We start from the raw sequence: 19,495 nt of genomic DNA, 5'->3' as shown, positions 1-19,495 counted from the left end.
AATAAAAATCTATTCTCATACTTTCCTTAATCATTATTTTTGCTTTCTTTCATATCTCTCTTAGATTGTCATTTCAGTGTTCCAACTGAGTTTGTCTTCTGTTCTGTCTTCTGTATACTAATATTGGTCTTTTTGAAAATTTTTGTTTTCATTTCAATGGGAATTGAATTATGTTCTTGGATATCAGTTGTAACAATTTATTTTTCAGAAGGCTTTTATTTTAATTTTTTCCAGTCAGGGTTTAAAGCTATGAATGTTATTGCCATTCATTTAATTTAAAATTTTCGAAGTAACATTTGAATGGTTTATTTAAAGAAACATCAATGTTGGAGCGTCAGATCAATGCCAAATCAGATGTAATAATTGCAAGTTTTGTCTTGATTTTTTTCTTTTCTTTTGTGTAATCAATGATACAGCTATGGAAACTGTCTAAAAGTAGTAAGCCTTTGAAATATGAGAAAACTTATGTCTGCTTCACACTGCTTGTTATCAGTCCTTCATCAGACGGACACTTTTTCTTGCATCTTTTATTAATTCTGCTGGAAGACTTTCTTTCCTATTTATAAACAGCATAAGGGAGTAACCACCTATTCTGATAGCTAGCCGTCACTTTGCATCTTCATTTTTGTGCTGTAATTACTCATGTTTGAATATTTGATGCTCCTTTAGAGCTGTGAGTTGAATTCCTTGTCAAAAAGTGCTGGCAATTCATCAGCATTACAAAAGCAGCATATTTTTCTGTTACTTTTTTATAATAAAATGTAGAAAGTTAATTATTTTGTGTAATTTTTGTGAACTTTTCATTGCAATATGTAGTTTCATGAACTATGTTAGTATTATTTTTGAGAGGTATATTATTATTTATAGGATTATTGTAATATTATTATTTATATTATAAATTATTTATAGTATTATAAATAATATTACAAAATACTTGCTGATTTAAAATGTTTGTCTATTGTTAATAAAGAACAAGTTTATTTCTAACCTCAATATTATGGTAGTTGATTAGCAGTGTTATTAAATAATGCATGCTTAGTCAGGATTTGAAGTACTTTTAAATTGATTTTTTTTATACAAAAGTATTATACATATGTTTTCCATAGATCTCTCTCTGAATTTGTTTTATGAAACATCATGTATTATGTAACTACAAATTTTTTGCTCTGTAATTTCTTTTTTAAACCTTTATTGTTTTTAAACAATACTATCACTTGTGTGACTATATCTTTTATTAAAAATTACTTTTAGTGTTAGTGTTATACAGTATAAATTATAAAATGTAGAACTATTATTATGGACTATTCAGCATCTTTTAACAACATAAGATTCTTCATTAAAAATTCTGTTATTATAGAATAATACAATTTAAGCGTATAATTTCCAATTTGGCTGTTTAAAAAACTATTGAATTATCATTATCAGCCAGTTCAGCTGTATTTTTATCTGATATAGAGTTGAATTTTTAAAATTATTCATTTAATGGTTATTTAGGATTTAAGTTGATCTCTTTATAAAATCTCAATTTTCTAGAATTAAAAGTCAAGGAATTACTGTGATCATGTAGGAGGTACAGTTGTGTCAATCATTATTAACTATCACAAGACAGTAATATCTGTGATGGAAGTTGACTGTATAGATGTGATACAATAAGCTAGGTTTAGTCATTAGAGTGAAAGCTTTGGTCATTTTAAATCAAAGAAAACAAAATAAAGTCATGAAAGTGATATAGCAGAATTTTTAATACTATATATTAAAAATACAACAAAAGTATTGAAGATCAGCTCTTCATCATCCTCATGGTAGTGTTCATCACAAAACACGCACCTATGGTAATTGTACAATTGGAAACTCAAAACACCAAAAGCCTCTGTTTATTCCTCTAACTAGCCCATAACTTTCTAAATTCACACTTTAATTGTGATTTCTCATGTTCACCAAGCATCTTAGTATCTAGCTTCCTATGATTTCTATTTGAATATTTCCTATATTTCGCGATTTGAAAATGCTGTATAAAGTAAGGGTTGGAATTTTATAGCCAAGAGGATATTATGAAAAGTGCAACATCACTGCTAGATGCCATTCTGAATCAAGACCTCCAGAAATATTCTGAGCAACGAGAAAAGTTCTGGAGTATATATCTGGAGTCAAAGGTCATACTTTTAATGCGATATGATTTTTCAAAATTTTAGTCAGAGCTAAAACTTTGAGATACTTTTATTGTAATTCTTGAAGATGGAATACTTTTTAACAGATCTTAGAGAACCAATTTCCCAACTGTTTGTCAATAGTTCTATTAAAAATCTGTTGTTTTTTTTCTCAAGTTTTTAGCATGTAAAATATAAAATAATCAGAAAAGCTCAACACCATTTACAAAGTACAAAAACTATTCATTATACAGCTCATTAATAATATATGGATTTGCTGTTTAAAAGGTAAATTTGGCTTAGGTGATCCTAAAATAAAAATCAAAAATAAACGTAGAATGTAGATTATTCTGACACAAGTTTATAATTGTGATAATGTTTAAAATAAATTTTGTTTAAAAAATTTCCTAACTTAATAGATTATACCAATATACTAATAAATGCCTAATATACTAATAGATTGCTGCACAAAGATGGGGTAAACAATATAACATAATACAGACTTTAATTAACAGACTCCTTTCTGTTGTATCAAGCTCTCTATATTAGTTTTATCTGTATAAACTTGCCTGAGTGTCTGGTATTGTAAGGATATTTGTATAAATATTTCATTAACAAATCTATATTTTATCACCAGTTATGATTCGTTTGATGAACACTTCACATTACTGACTGAACTTTGTACAGTTAGTAGTTTCCGAATGATTGCAACATAATTGTCTCTCTGCTGCTGTATGAGATGAACTCGGTTACAACCACAATGCATTCCAAGTTTTCCTACCATGATCTTATAAAATAAATTAGTACTACAGTTGCAATCTTTTGTGATTTTTTTAAGTAAAGTGCTAAATTTTGTCAACTTTTCTCAATTGATTCACTGTCAACAATCATGACAAGGGACACTGATGAATGGCCTAAAAAAAAAGTCAAATTCAGATGATGGTGATGATGCTGAAGTATGTCTCCTTATGTAGAGTTTTGTTCCAGTCAGTAATCAGTTTTTATTATATATAAATAAGGACCTTTGGCTGCAATATAAATATTCATATTAGTTTTCTCCAATATCCACTTCATGATTTTATGTCATTTGGCTGTGTGCCAATCAAGATTACATAGTTCAGATAAAATTAATAATCATTTCTAAAATTCTTAATGGTAAATAGATGAACTTATAATTGCTTTTTCGATAAGCTTTACAGTTTATCAATGTTGAAAATAAAATAAAACTTCTTTATGTAGTAATATACAGATATTTTGGTCAATTTTTTTGTACAATATAGTATTTTTTTCTTTTTGATTATTTATTATTATTATTAGTGTACAATTACATGTTTTTATATAAGTTGGATTTTTTCTGTTTTTTTATGAAATTATTTACTATACATGTTTTACAGAATGTAGGGAGTTGTGAGTTTGACATGCATTGGTACACTGATAAAGCTTGTGTTAATCGAATTATTAGTAATTGTGTTATAACTGATAAAACTGGAAATTTTTATGATTTAACACCACTTAGAAGAACCGGGAATAATTATATAATATCACACAGTGATGAGAATCATGATTTTTATTTTATACTGAATGTTTGCCATTCAGTCAACAATGAAGAAAGAGTAATCTGCAAATCAAATGATGGTATTTGCTTGTTCAACTTAACTGCAGAACATATTAAGAATAGGTAATTTTTTACTTTTCCTGCTAATTCTTAATATTTATTTTCATCTTCTATTTCTCTTTTTTCTTCTTTTGCCATGACTGATTGATTAAATGTGAATTAAGAGCTTTGCCTTATTTTTTTTTAATCTCATGATATACAAATAAACAAGTTATTATTAAACACTTTCAAATTAAAATAATAATTTATCTTATTATCTGTTATGCTTTATCCTAATTGAGATTATGAAATATCTCTTTTATCAATACTTTTACTAGCACTAACTTTTACAGTTATTTGTTGTTAATTAATCCCAACAGTATGCTATATAACTGCACCCAGTTTTGTTTAACTTCCATGATCTTTAACTAGTAATTAATCTTTGCTTTGGCCTTTGCTATATCTCAATTTTCAGGGTACTCTCTAGAATGTTACAGATGTAGTTGAATCATTAAGTTGTGAGAGACTTAAATTGTCTTACTAAACACCATATTTAATGTATTGCTAAACAGCCCTATTTCATTTCAGTTAATATTCTGTGCAGCAAATAATTTATTTTATTTCTGCTCTTACTATTTAAAAAAAAATAATAATAAGCTTTTTTATTATAGTGCTTTCTATTGGTTTTAGTCATACTTTACTGACTGAAACAGATAGTTGAAATTTCATATTTTTATAAGGTACAAGTAAATAATCAAGTAAATTGTCAGAGAAAGTGAGTTACTCTTGCTATTTTATGTTTATTATCTTCTTCCAAATTTCAGACTAACTACTATCTATGAAGTTACCTAATTCAAAGATGGTAATGCTGTGTTTATTAGAAGAGATTACATAACAGGATTTAATGGAGATTATATAACAGTATTAAAAAATTCTGTATAGCTACTTAAAAAACATTCAAACATTCCTACACATTTAAGTTTAGGAATCTGCTATTTTTGATATAGTGCAGCAAAGTGTTATTTATTTCTAACAAATAACATTATTCACTTGCATTTCTCAATAACCTTATTATGCTCCTGATTCCATTTTTAATAATTTATTTAAACATCTAAAAAGTATTTTGATCTTATTTTGAAATTACTCAGCTTATTCTAAATTATTTTCTATACAATAACAGCCTTAATTTAAAAAAAAACAACTAAATTCTTTCAAAACTGTTATTTTATACTGATTTAATTTATTTTACTCTCATTGTCTATTTGCATCAGTGTTATTTTCCTAATCAGTAATAATTGTAAAAAACCTTTATTCTACCTATTACTTCAGGTGGAGAGTGTGGGGGTGTTTTATTTGTTTGCATGTTTGTTTTTGCCTCTGTAATCCAAAAAGGCTATATCTGTTTTAATGAAATAAGACTTAACAAATTATTTTTGTTAATTGTGTAGCATTTGTTTGTGTTGGTACGAAGAAAACAAAGTGTGATTAGTAGATGATATTTTCTTTCAGCTGATAAACCAAAATTGTTTGAAACTTGAGTGGAAATCAAATAAAAATACTAAAAAGGTGGAGGTGGATTTCTAAAAGTAGGTGTGTGTGTGCGTGTGTGTGTGCCTGCGTGTGTGTATGCATGTATGTATGTATGCATGCATGTAGGCTTACCATACATTCGGGATTAGCCCAGACAGTCCTGCTTTTTTAGTGCTGTCTGGGGTTTGAGAATTTTATGACTAGTGAGGATTTTTTTAAATTTTAGACCTATGTGTTCGACATCACGGTTTTACACATTCTCTTATGGCCGTGCATCTCTCAGCTGATCTAGTCGATTTTGAAAGAGGCGTGGTTACTGGTCTCGCCACAACTTTTTACTTAGTCATTTGGTAACACAACAGCGGCAATGTAATTATGTTGTTTTCATGTGTGAAGTAACTCGTCTGCACATTTTTGATAATTTTATCTCTATTCGTTTTTGTCTCATCATTTAACAATGGACAAAAGAAAAGTGTATTTAATGTTAACCTGTAACAGGAATATACATTTTTGAAATAGTGTAATGATAGTAACAATGAACGTGTTTATTGCACACTATGTACTGGAGAATTTTCTGTTGCACATAAAGGAAAGGGTGATATTGAAGACCATGTGAAAACAGCTAATCATAGGAGTGCTATTAATGCTACTGCTTCAGCAAACACGAGATTTTTTTTAAAGCCAAAAATGGGAATAACAATAACAATGATCTAGTGTGCTGTTAAAGAAGCTACATTTTCATACCACACTGCTAGACACAAATTCGGTTTCAAAACATCAAACTGCACATCTAAACTGGTTAAAAGGTTATATGACTCATCTGCTAGAACCAAAACTGAGGCAATTATTGGTAACTTTATTTCGCCATTTATTTTATAATATGTTGAGTTGTTTGGAAAACATTAATTATGTAACAGTAATGATGGATAGCTCAAACAGAAGTGAAGTAAAATTTGTTCCAATTGTTTTAAGATATTTCAGTCTGGAGGAGGAAATTCAAGTTAAACTTTTAAATTTCGATGAAGTGTCAGGTGAAACTGCTCAAATTTTGACTCTGTATCTTTTGCAGTGTGTGAAAAAATACAAACTTGGAGAAAGGTTGATTTGTTATACTGCTGATAACACTAATAGTAATTTAGGTGGTGTGAAGAGAAGGAATGTGAAGAAAATGTGTTCAGAAAAGTTCAAAGTGATTTAGATAGACCTATTTTAGGAATTGGTTATTCAGCCCACATTGTACACATTTCAGTACAAACACTCCTGGACGTAGAAGTTATTGTTATAAAAATTTATAAATATTTTCACATATAAGCACTAAAATGAAACTTAAAGAATTCTGTGAATTTTTGGAAACAGATTACAAAAAGTACTATCTCATAGCAGCACAAGGTTCCTTAGTTTGTTACCTGCAATAGAAAGAATTCTTTCCATTTTTGATGGCCTAAAATCATAGTTATCTTGTCACAAATGCCCAAAATTATTATTTGATTTTTTTGGAAATCTAGAAAGTGAACTGCTTTTGAAATTTTTATATGGTACTCTACAATTGTTTAATAATGTATTTCTGAAATTAAAAGCTAATTCTATCCCAGCAACAGAAGCATTCACACATATTCTGAATTAATTTGTCAACTTCAGGAAAGAAAAACCCACAAATTTATACCATCTTCTGCCAAACAATTGCTAGGCACTCTAAAAGAAAATGATGTTCAGGAACAAAAATTCTTCTCAACCTTAAACAATTTTTATAATTCTGGTATCCAATGCCTAGAGTTGTGGAGAGCCAGTTTTGATAAAGTTAATAAGTTTCAGTGGATAAATTTACGAACTGAAATTGCCTGGTCTGATTTAGAAGATTGCACAGATTGTTAATGAAATTGTAAAAGATTCTTCTATAACTATTGATGACCTATTTGATGAACTTACATTGTTGAACCAGGTAATTCAAAACCAAAGGGTAGGTTGTGGTTCAAGTTCTGAAAAAGTACCAGATACTATTGAGGAGAAGTGGAAATCAATTTTTAAGGTGTTTCAAAAGACTGATATTTCATGTTATAACATTTCTAAAAATGGTGAGTTTGTGATATCTTTGCCTGGGACATCTGCTCCAGTTGAGAGAGTGTTTTCAATTACAGGGAATGTTTGGTCTGCAGAAAGAGGTAGACTTTCAGTATCTACTGATAAACATCTGCTAAATGTTAAAATTAATTTAGAATTTTCTTGTTATGAATTTTAACAAGTTATTAATTTTAACAAAGAATTATTAATTTTAATAAAACAAACAAACCATTTTTGAAAAAAAGTCATGTCTAATGAAAAATACAACTGAATAAATACAGTTTAATGTTTCAGTAAATTGTTAAAACTTTTAAGTAATTTCAAAAATATGTCCTGGGTTGGACCCAAAAAAATATGATAAGCCTATGTATACTTTATAATCTCATATGACAGTATATGAGATTATAAAGATTTCTCTTATTTCTATAGAAAGACACAGATTTTGTCCAGCACTACTGTACCAGTATGAAAAGTTCTGCAGTATTTTAAAGCATAATCCTTTCAAAGTTCATAGATTGATAGCAATCATACATATCATCTCCCTATGCTTCAAACTTCATCCTTTGATGGTACCCCTTCTTAATAATATGATTAATATATATTTTGAGAAAACCATTTATCCACTACACTTGCTATCCATTAAATTCTGTGATCAGATTATGACCAGACATTCTGTTTTCATTCTTGGTTTTTCAACCAAGATGAAAACATTGTAACACCTTCAACTGTCTGATTTCATGGGGAAAAATAAAATATCATAGCATGTGAACTGTTCTTCAAGAAATGTTCTATTTTCAGAAAAAATTAAAAATCATAATAGGTCTGATATATTCGGGTCTCCTTGCTCCTCCATGGGACTCTTGCGGGAGTCCCTATCCCTTTAATTAAAACTCCCTAGTGCCCTTAAATAACAAGAATTAAAATATTTGATGTTTGAATCATTCTCTTTGAAAATAATTTCTGTTTCAAAAAATATTTTAAAAAAAGCCGGGAAAAGTTTGCATATCCCAGGTTAACACTTCATAGGGTATTTAAATATTTAGAGTGCTATTGGGAAAAAGGTCAAAATTTTCATTAAAAAAATGTTGATTTACTTGATCATCTGATGGTTTTACCTTAAAAATTATGCAGTGTTAAATGTAAAAAAAATCAAAATTTTTAGTAAAAAATTTCCATCCCAGTAGATTTGCTTAACCAAATCATCAAAATTAATTTGATTTTATCATTAAAATTATTTTTATTTTAGAGTATAATTGCCAAAAAAAAATTTGCATACCATTTGACCCCCATCAGTCAACAGCTACTTCATAAATATTTTGAATAATAGCCTACAATTTGAAAAACAGATGTAGTATCAAAAATTATAAAACAATTAAAGAAATTTTTAAATTCTTAAGTTGGGGATCCAACTTGAGTTTTCTTTTAAATTTGCATATCGTCTACATTTAATACTGATATAGTTGAATTCTTAGTCTTGAAAATTAAAATTAAAAAAAGTTATATTTTATTTATGGGTCCCTGAATGGAATCTCTATTTTTTTGGGAGGGGTGCTTAAAAGCTTATTTTCTGGAGTAATATTCACTTAATAAGTTGGCCCAGTTCAGTGCAATGTGACTTAATAAAGGTAAAAAAAATTACAGTTTACTAAAAGAAATTATAGGTACATAATGTCCTCTTGTCTGATGGGGTTGTAGATCAAGCTAGAAATGGGTTTATTTACAGCTAAATATCTGTCCCAAATTTCAACTTTTTGGGTAATAGGTTTTCAAGATAGGAGCCAAAAGCTGTTTAGAAATAATATTGAGTAACTCACACCCCTAAATTCGATTAACTTGAAACTTTGGAATTTTAAATAATTCTTAGTATTTTTGAAGGAACCTTCAATGTACTAAAGATCAACCACCATGTTTCCATGACCACCATACAAGAAGTCAAGAATTAAAAATGTGAAAGCCATCCCTCTCCATTTTTAATTTTGTCCAAAATTTAATTCCATGTATAGAAATTGTTTGAACATTTTCACAGAATGTATATTAACCCAGATTGGAGATATTATCAAAATACAGACCAACTTTCCCTTCGTTATGTTTTTGAAACAGCAATAAATAAGCTCTAGCTGAAAAAGTAAAAACATTCAGATGTTAAATACATTAGGTCACCTTATTACTCAAGGGGCTCTAGCTCCTTGCTACATTCAACTAACAAAAATTGAAATAATGCAGTTTATTTAAATGGATTTTGTTAAAAAGTATTGACAATAAAAAAAAAAATCAAATACACAATGCCCATGTTCAGTCAATCTTGTCCCTTGAAGCTACCTACCCTAGCCACTTAGGAAATACTGGTATTGAGACTATTCTTCAAATTCATTTTATTTGAAGAAAAGATTAAAAGAATAATTATGGCTGGGAAGTTATTACCTCAGCTCTCAAGGGTCTCTAGCCCCTGATTCTCCTAAAATAATAAAAATTAAAATATTTCAATATTTTAAGCATTCTTTTCCAGTGTTTCTACTAAAGAAAAAATTAAAATAATTGCATCCAAGATAGAAATTCCCTTTCCTCACAAAGAGTTCTACTACCTTATCTCTTTCAAAAAAATTAAAATTATTTGTACAGTTTTTTTGTCAAAATATGTTCAACCATATGAAAAAATTAACATTCACAATGATATTCATGAGGCTGAGGTTCCCTTAATCCCAAAAGATCCCAGGTCACCTTCCCTTCTAATTTACAAATATTAAATTATTATAATATGTGAGCTCTTTTTCAATATGTGTTCTGTCTTCAGAAAAAGTAAAATAATGTAGTATTGTTCAAAAGGTTCAGGCCCCTTGCTTCCAAGAAATTCAATATTCCTAAATTAAAAAACAAAGTTGAAATATTGCTAGATCTGAACCCCTTTATTTCAAAATTTTTCTAAATATTTAAATTGAAAAACAGATGTACAAAAAGTTAAGTTCTCTTGTCCCCCCCGAAGTGGTCATAGCCCCCTAGTCCCTCATAATTCACAGATATAGGAATAATAGAATAAGTGAGCTTTTGACAAAATGTGTTTGACCATCTGGAAAAATTGAAATAGACAATGTTATCTAGAAAGTGCATGTCTCCTTCCTCTTCCTAAAGCCTTTAGCCCCCTTTAAGTAAATTTATAATATTGAGATGTTTAATTTTGCCTTTTAGAAATAGTCCCAATTCTTTACACCAGTAATATTTTTAAGTATGTTGAACCCTATTGCCTATTTATGTTCTCTGTGTTGCTTAGTCCTCTTCAAAATATACTCGTAAATTGAATTCTGTAATATTCAAAGTTTATTTTTCAGATCACACTATTTTCAAGAACTTGAATAATTCTAAATGATGTCAAAGAAACTATGGATTGCTTCTGCCACTATCTTTTGATGAATTGAAAGTTAAATAAATTGTTTCTTTACTTCTAAATTACTAATTGTGAGTTTTCACATCAATTGCAATCTTTACATGTATAAGTGTAAAAAAAAAACTAATGCAAACAAGCTCGCTGTGTACCAGTTAATATTTTGCTCATTAATTACAACAGAATGCCACTATTATTACAGGATAATAATATTAAACAGTGCTTGATTGTAAAGCACAGTAAATGAGTACTTTAATAATAATAATGAATGATGCTAGTTTTCACATCAGAAACCAGCATTCCTCTTATTATTATTATTTAAATTATTTGAATTCTCTCTATTTTGATTCCCATTACAGCTAGTATATTTTATATTATGAATTTATTAATTGAATGCATATTGGATCAATAAACAGGATCAAGAGAAGAGAGGGTACTTAAAACATTGGTTTGAAATGAATTTTCTTTTGTTTGCTATTAAAATTTAACAGGGTTAATAATTTAAATTATTTTATCCATTCTTATTTTGAGGTTTGATTTTAGTTATATTCTGTTAACTGAACATTTGGTTTCACACTTGGTCCCTCACAACTCTACAATTAACTCAGGAATTTACCCAATTTTAATAAAATGATTATCAAACAATCCATCTCAGTTATGTTTTTGACATTAGGCTGTTATTATATTTTAACACACATTTCATATATTTTTATTTACAAAAATATAAATTGCAATAATATTAGAAAGTAACATGGGCTCAAAAAATAAATCGACTTCTGGTTGACTTTTATGAATTCAGGAGTATGATTAATGTGATAATATTGGGAGCTGGAATGCTACCCTAGGAGAAGGATATGGAATTGAGAATTTGGACTTAGTCAGAGTAGTAGGATGGAGGCTTTCAGAAATCTGTACAAATTGAATTAATGATTATGTATGTCCATTTTTCTAAAAATGATTCACTAGGATTTGTTTTTATTTACCAGTTTTTTTTTTTTTTTTGATAGTTTTTTCATTGTAAATAGATTCTTCACATTCCCATAAAACTGTTCCTTCTATCTCTAAAGTAATAATTAATAATATTTTTTTTTCTAAAATGTAATTGATTCTAGTATTTTTTCTCAAATAAATTTTCAGTGCCTAAAAAATGGGAAGAAGTTGAAATATTTATTTCTGATTCACCAGGATTTCCATGTTTTTTTTCCTTCAGAATATCGGCTGACCAACACAGAATCCATTTCTGAGCTGGATAATTAAAAACTTGCTAAAATTTTTTATAGAATTATACATAAAAATTAGTCTCGGGTAAAAAATTACCTTTTTTCAGTAAAGTTTAAAATTATTGTATATTTTTGTAAGAAAATATATAACAATATCTTTTTCTAATGTATTATATTTTTTGTTCATTTTAATTATAATTTAATAATATTATAACATTTATTATATTTTGAAGAAAATATTTGTGCAATTTAATGACATAGTTAAAATTAAGATTGGCACTAATTCACAGATTTCCTTCTGGCTTTTTGATACATTTTCACATAAACTATGTAAACCTTTTTTAACATTCATTAAGATTCAATGTTGTAGAGTGTAATAAGTTGAATGTTAACTTTCTAGACAATTCTAGTCTTGTGTCGAAAGCATCAATTTAAGTCAGTAGAAATAAATGTTTCTATCTTCCATCCAACTAGAATAACAAGTTACTTGGCCGCCTATATTAACAATGTTTTAACGAATTTACCTAAACATAATTCTCGGTCCTTTACTGTAGATTAGTCTTTCAGATTATAATTGTTAAATTGTAATAGTATAATTTATTAATGAAAACATGTAACAAGATTATGATTATTTTTATTATTTTAAAAGGATGAGAAATAAAGATTGAGTTAGAAATTTGCGAAACTTATTGTTAGAAAAAAGAAACTGGTGAAATAATAAAATTAGTTTTACTGAAAATTTAACAGTATTAATGTTTTTCAAAGACGTTTTTAGCTTGCCCTTTACTAAAAAAAAAATAATTTAAAAAGAAAAATGTACAAATTAATAAAGGAGTTTTATAAAATGTAGCCCTAGTCTAAGAAATTTCTATGAAATGTTTAAATATAATTTGTGTACTTCCAAAATTTGTTGAAAAGTTTCATTCAAATTTATGCTAGTTATTTGCATTGCATTATGATATTTTAATATATAATTCAAACAATATTATGGTTTAATATTAAAATACATAATAAAATACATATATTAATATTAAAATATTAATATTAAAATAAATTAATTAAATACAGATAAAATTATTGGATTGTGCTTCTCAGATAGATGTAACATTGATAATTGCATGGGTAGAGTTGCCATTAAGATAATTATAATTCTATTGTCCGAAAAGTAAAATTTGTGGGTGTTTATTAGATGACAATTTAGTTTGCAACAAATCACACTGTTTTGCTTCAAAGTTCTTTAATAAAGTCTTTAGCTTATTAGATATTTATTATGGTTATGTATATTCCCATCTGATAATATAATCTCTTGGGGCTCCCTCAAAAAGTCAGAATTAGTTTTCAGAATATAAAATTGGGCTGGTAAATCCTTGTCTGGTACCCATAAATATGAATCGTGTAGATCAGTGATTCTCAACCACTGTGCTGCGACACATTATTTTGCCACCAAACCTTTGATGGTTGCTGCAAAAATGTAGATGGTGACAAAGCCATACAATTTGATTGGGTGGTGCATCAAAGTGGTAACGGTAGAGTTTATTATCTGTGGAACACGTTGTATATTGAAAGAGGCTACCAATTGTCAATGTGCACACAAGTTTGTATGCTTTTATAAATGTACTCAGTTCTCATTTTGTGTTCGTTCTGTTTTAAATACCAATATTTTTTCAACCCTACTTTTTTGAATTTAATGCGATTTAAGGTACGTACCCCTACATATATTTTTCATTCTTGTTTTGGATTTCATATTTATATTTTTTGAATACTACTTTTTCAATATGTTAATATGGACAAATTTGTAATTAAAAAACGAAAGAATGACAATGATGAAGAAAATACAACAAAAGAAACAAACAGTAAATTCAGATGATATAAGTAAACCTTGTACAAGTAATAAAAAGTGTATATAATCATCAATACACAGAAAATTATTTGAACTTTGAATTCACGTGGACTGGAGAAGAAAGTCAATCTATTCCTCTTTGTGTCATCATATGTGAATAAAACATTAACAAACAGTGCAATGGTACCAAATAAATTAAAATGACACTTTAATATTAAATATATAAATATTTTTTTCAAAAGATAAAAATTATTATCAACACAAGCAAAACAAGCCAAATTTTTTTTAAAGAAAGTTAAGTGTTTCAGAAAAGGCTCAGACTGATTTTATGAAGTGTCTGAATTGATTGGTTTAAAAATGAAACCTTAAAATATTGCCAAGGAAATTCTTTTACTTGCTTGTTGAAAAATTGTTAAAACCATGCTAGGCGATGAAGCAGAAGTTGATATTTCCAAAATACCTGTTTCCAATGATATAGTAAATCGAAGAATTGTTGATCTTTCATGTAACATGAAAATACTGCCAAAGTACTTAATAAATAAAGCTTTTTTTGTTGCAAATTGATGAAAGTACAGATATTTCTGGAAAAATTCATTTTTTTGTCAACATTTGTTTGGTTTGTTCGTGATAATACAATAATAATAAATTAGTTTTTTGTTGTTGAGAATTATCTGATTATACCATAGGAAAAAATATTTTTTATGCAATAAATTCATATTTTGAACAAACAGATATTTCATGGAATTTTTGTGTTGAAATTTGCACAGATGGCATTCTGTGTTTGACTAGTTTGATAAAAGGATTTGTAACAATTGTAAAAGAGCAGAATCCAAATATTTTACTTCCCATTGTTTTTTACATTGAGAAGCAATTATCAATGTGTTTATATGAATGTGCCATCTCTACTAAAAATAATAGTCACCGATTCATAAATAATAACGATATTTACCTCTGTCAAATCAGAAACAAAATGTTTTCATGTAATACAGTACAATACTTGGTCTTACAAGAAATAATGGTTACATTGCCATTTTTAGTAAATTACTAGACCATTTAGAAACATTTCCCATCCATTTATTTAAAATACAATTAAAAAATTTTCTTTTACAGAAACAGTATTACTGTTGTTAATGGATTTTTAAATAATAATTTATGAAAAATGAAAAAACCTGAATTTTCTGCATCTCTGTTCAACATATACATAAATGTAGGCTCATATAATTTTCATCACCTTTGAATTGTGTTTATACGTAAATATTATTTCGTGTGTTTATAATTTTAAAAACACTGGCAAAGTATAACATGACTTTCCTGGCTGTTAATAATAAAAATTAAAAGAGTTAAGAGCCAAAAAAAAATATATATATATCTTTTAGAGTTGGGAATAAAATTTAAGAAAAGGTTTTCTAAAATTATTCATACGTAGGTTAAGTTTAATAAAATTTACTTAAATAAAGTTTTCTCTAATTCTAACACCTTTCACTAAATCCTATAATAAGAAAAACATTTTTTTCAAAAAAACTTTTCTGCATTTTAGATCCAAGGTCTAATTTTAAAAAAAAATTATAGATATTTCTTGATGACTCTGTGTATGATATATAAGTTTTTAAAAATTTTTGAAAAATTGAAGGAAGTTGGAGCAAAAGAACAAAAACTTTCAAGTTTACTTTACACAAAATCTCAATTTTAAGAGGTGGGGGTTGATTTTTAAAAAAGATCTTTTGGATTACTCATATATGCGTTGTAGGTAATAAATTTAAAACATTTTTCTCTAAAATGTCTTTGAAAAAAATCAAAATTGTTTTTTTTGCAACTCCCTTAATAAAATTTAAAAAAAAATTATCAGTGTATATAGAAGAAATATTTGACCTGATATGAAGAAAATCCATTTGATCAGTCCTGAGAAGTAAGGTCAAAAGAGCATAAATAGATTTTTTTTTGGATTAGATCAACTAGTTGGATCCTAAAATGTAAAAATTCACACTTTCATACTTTCTCTTTTAATAAAATAATATAAACTTTATGATTTTTATTTTTATTTTTAACTTAATTAAATTAGTTTTAATTAAAAAGACTTGAATCGCATTTTTTTATTTTATGGTTAATTGTTAATTTTTTAATACGCCTCTGTTTATGGCTTTATCATGGATTCCCTTGATCCATTCAGGCAAGTGCTGGGGCTATTTCTTTTTTTTTCTCTGTAGAATAGCGTATCTACCCATTGACACTCCGATCTGTAACCAAAATTCAAATGATTTGCTTCCTGAAATCTGTGATAGTATTTTGATCCCATTGTTGCAGTTACATTTCGCAGATATAAAGTGAAAAAGAATATTGTTGGGTATGATATTCTCCTACAGAGAGTTGCAGTTAATTCAGTTTTTCTTGACTAATGACAGATGTTTTATTTATATGGCTTATGTTAGGATATTGAATTAGTAAATTGTTACAGTACTCTTTCAGAATCAAAATGAAAGTAATTTTACCATTACTTGGTCGTGAATGCTGCCCATAATATTGTGTAACAGCTGATCAGCAACAACACTGACTGTTAATCCTGTATCAGCAAGACAAAACTGTTTTGTTTGATAACAATTGGAAGTCTTGGGGTTTTTGATAAACTCCAGTACAGTTGTCATTTATACATTTATTTTCAGAATGTAATTAAAAAAACTATAATCATCATACAACTCTGTGTTCTTCAACAGGAATATCATTAAAGTTAATTTCTGTTTTATGTTTATTCTTGCATGGAAGGTGTGTGTACATAACTCTCTGTCTGCCGATTTTTCTGAGTGTGATTTTAGTGCAAAGGAACAAGCAGTAAGAATGGCCAAACTATTTTTAACTGCTTGTTTGTACTATGTTAGTCTCTAAATTAAATCAGCTAGACTTAATTTTTTTGAGTTCTAAAGCAGATTTTTTTTAATGTGCTGCATCTATATAAACTTGATCTATTATTAATTGGCCTCAGAATAGTAATCTTTCCCTGCCTAATTTAATTGAGAATATAGAATCAGGTTAGATATATAAAAAGCCTGATATGAATGAACTTGTCACAGATATTACTGTTAAGAGATAGATAAAACTTCTTATTTGAGATTTGTATTATTTAAATTCTAAATGATTTGCATTTAAGCTTGATCTGATGATTTTCTGAAGTTTTACCTACTGGTAAGCAGATAACAGCAGGCCCTGTAACAGCAAACTCCTGTTAACCAAGTCAATACTGATTATTGACATCACAATTTTTATGTAGCTCGTGAAAATGCAATCAGTTAAATGAACAAAAAGATATACACCAACAAATATTAAATTATTGTCATTTAAATAAATAAAAATGCTGATATAATTTAGATGATAATTATTGTCTCGTAAGTAAATATATATATCTGCATACCAACATTAAATAATGGTTATTGTTTTCTTTATTATAATGTATAAAATTTTAATTTAAGTTGGATTTACATAAAGAAAACTTGTATGTGCATGTCTGTGTATGTTTTTTTATATTTCTGTTCTATTACGTACATGTATTTTCAGGATTTGAAATTATTTAGTGGTTAGTGTGCACACATATGATTAAGTTGCATGTTATTTTTTAGTTATACTTAAATAGTACTTAAGCAGTTATTTGCATAGTTTTTAGATATGGTACGTATTAATTGAATAGCTAGTTAAATAAATCAACATCACTATAAAATTTAAATAAGATATTTTTTGAGTTATCAGTTTACATTTAATTATCATTTTTATACAGGCTATCTACTCGTTAACTAAACCATACTTATTTTTTATTTCATAAATGTAAAATTTGTAATTATTTCAGCTGTTTATGCTCATGAGATGTTTCTAACACTTTCAAGTTATTTTGAAAATTTACATTTGATGATTTATTTTTAATGAAATATTTTATAACATTTTCAATTTTTTGTTTATTTTTTAATTTATTCATTTATCAGAAAATCTTCCTTCACATGATCTTATGGTTTTTCCTGTATATTTTTTCAGTCAAATTTAATTGTGTATTTATCTAAATTTGAATTTTTTAATAAACTCCTATAATAAACATTTTTATTGTCTATTATGTATTATATGTGTGTGCATGCTTGCACACACATATATAATATATATATATATTTATTTATTTGCTACAATGCTGGAAGAAGTGTGTGGTTGATGCTAATTTGGTAAATGAATACAAGTGACAAATTTCATATCTCTCCTTTTCTGTGTTTCACAGATCTCAAGGGCAGTTGTTTTTTAAATTACGTCAGATCATTTGCCTAGTTGAAAGTATTGTTCATATTGAATGGTTTTCAGAATAAATAAACTAAGAAGTTGACAATTCTTTACCTTTCTCACACCAAGTGATCTTAGCCAAACCATTTTAGCTGATGAGGCAAGCATTTTTGTGACCTCGTCAAATCAGTAGTTGACAAAATGAATTGCCAAAAAAACATGAACTCTAAGAAAGATGTTCAACCCTAATATTTTTCGCAGTCTCATAACAGAAAAAGAGTTTTACTAGTGGACTTCTTGTCTTATGTTCTAGTTATCATATAATAATGTTAAGCCTTCTTTACATCAGGCAAAAAATAAATGGATCAGTCCAGATTTAGTGTTGGATCTGTTGCCCAGATTTAGTGTCAAATTACTTTCAAGTATTCATACATCTGAAAGTAATCCTTTCTGGTTAGTGTTTCAATAACAATGCTGACATCAAAATAGCATTGCAGCAGGGACTGTGTTCACATGTGGCTTCATTTAATAATGAGAAATACAGAGATTTATGTTCTGTTGCAGTAGATGTCTCAATTATAGTTGAAACTATGTGTTGTTTGTTTTGTATTACATTACCAAAAAATGTTTGAAGGTAAATTATATTTTTCTTTATGGCTTAATGGTTCTTATTTTATGCATACGCCTTAGTATATATATTTTTTGTTGTTTTTTTTTAATAAAATTTATCATAATTTTTTTTATCTCTAAAGTAGCTTTTATTAAATTGTATGATATATTATTTTTGTATTATATATAATTTAGGTACATTAGTCTGGGAATTGTTAGTGGTAATGAAGGTCCTTTTCTTGATAATGGTGTGCTGAAATTGCAGTATAAATATGGTGCAGTGTGTCTTAAAGATACTTCTTCCAGTATAATTTCTGTAATTGAATTTTACTGTAGCAAAACTGTAAGTAGTTGATTTTTGTTACAATGTTATATTTTATAAAAGGTTTTGCAGTTGGAATATTAATTATATTAGATTATTACATTCAACTGCTGAAACCCACCTGGAGAAACTTGTGTATATTTTAGCAGTTGCACAACTCGCATGGGCTATATTAGGACAATTTTACAACAAAAAAAAGTAAATAAATAACTAAACAAATAAAAAGTATTATCTAACATAAATAATTTTCTTTCTTGTTAGCAAAAATATTATATTAATATTTTATTTTTAACCATTTTGATAAAAAGTAAATAATTTTATCTCAGGCTAGGAAGATCAAAATGTTACAAGAGTTTTTTTTAATGTTCACCTAGCAGAAATAAAATTTTTTTGTGGTTTTCAGTTGAAAGTTTTGTATACGTTTCATTCAGAATCTTGAATACTAATTAATAAGTAACAAGTACATTTAAAATTTACGAGTTATTGTAGGTTAAACTGCTTGAATGGGATATGTGCAATAGAATTTCTAAATCCACTGACTAGTTTCAATGTCATTT

General features: G+C 27.6%; 1 protein-coding gene across 1 annotated transcript in view; it reads left to right on the top strand.

Annotated features, from left to right (window-relative positions):
- Positions 1-19,495, top strand: part of Lerp (lysosomal enzyme receptor protein) — a 313,317-nt gene that overhangs the window by 107,094 nt on the left and 186,728 nt on the right. Inside the window, exons 11-12 of the mRNA XM_075355029.1 lie at positions 3,542-3,825; positions 18,812-18,959. Of these exons, the coding sequence (XP_075211144.1) occupies positions 3,542-3,825; positions 18,812-18,959 (432 nt within the window). The remainder of the gene's footprint in view (positions 1-3,541; positions 3,826-18,811; positions 18,960-19,495) is intronic.

This window comes from Lycorma delicatula, chromosome 1 (assembly GCF_047948215.1).
Source record: "Lycorma delicatula isolate Av1 chromosome 1, ASM4794821v1, whole genome shotgun sequence".
NCBI classification, from domain to species: Eukaryota; Metazoa; Arthropoda; class Insecta; order Hemiptera; family Fulgoridae; genus Lycorma; species Lycorma delicatula.
The sequence above is the reverse complement of the archived record's forward strand: the minus strand, read 5'-3'. Positions and strand labels throughout refer to the sequence as shown.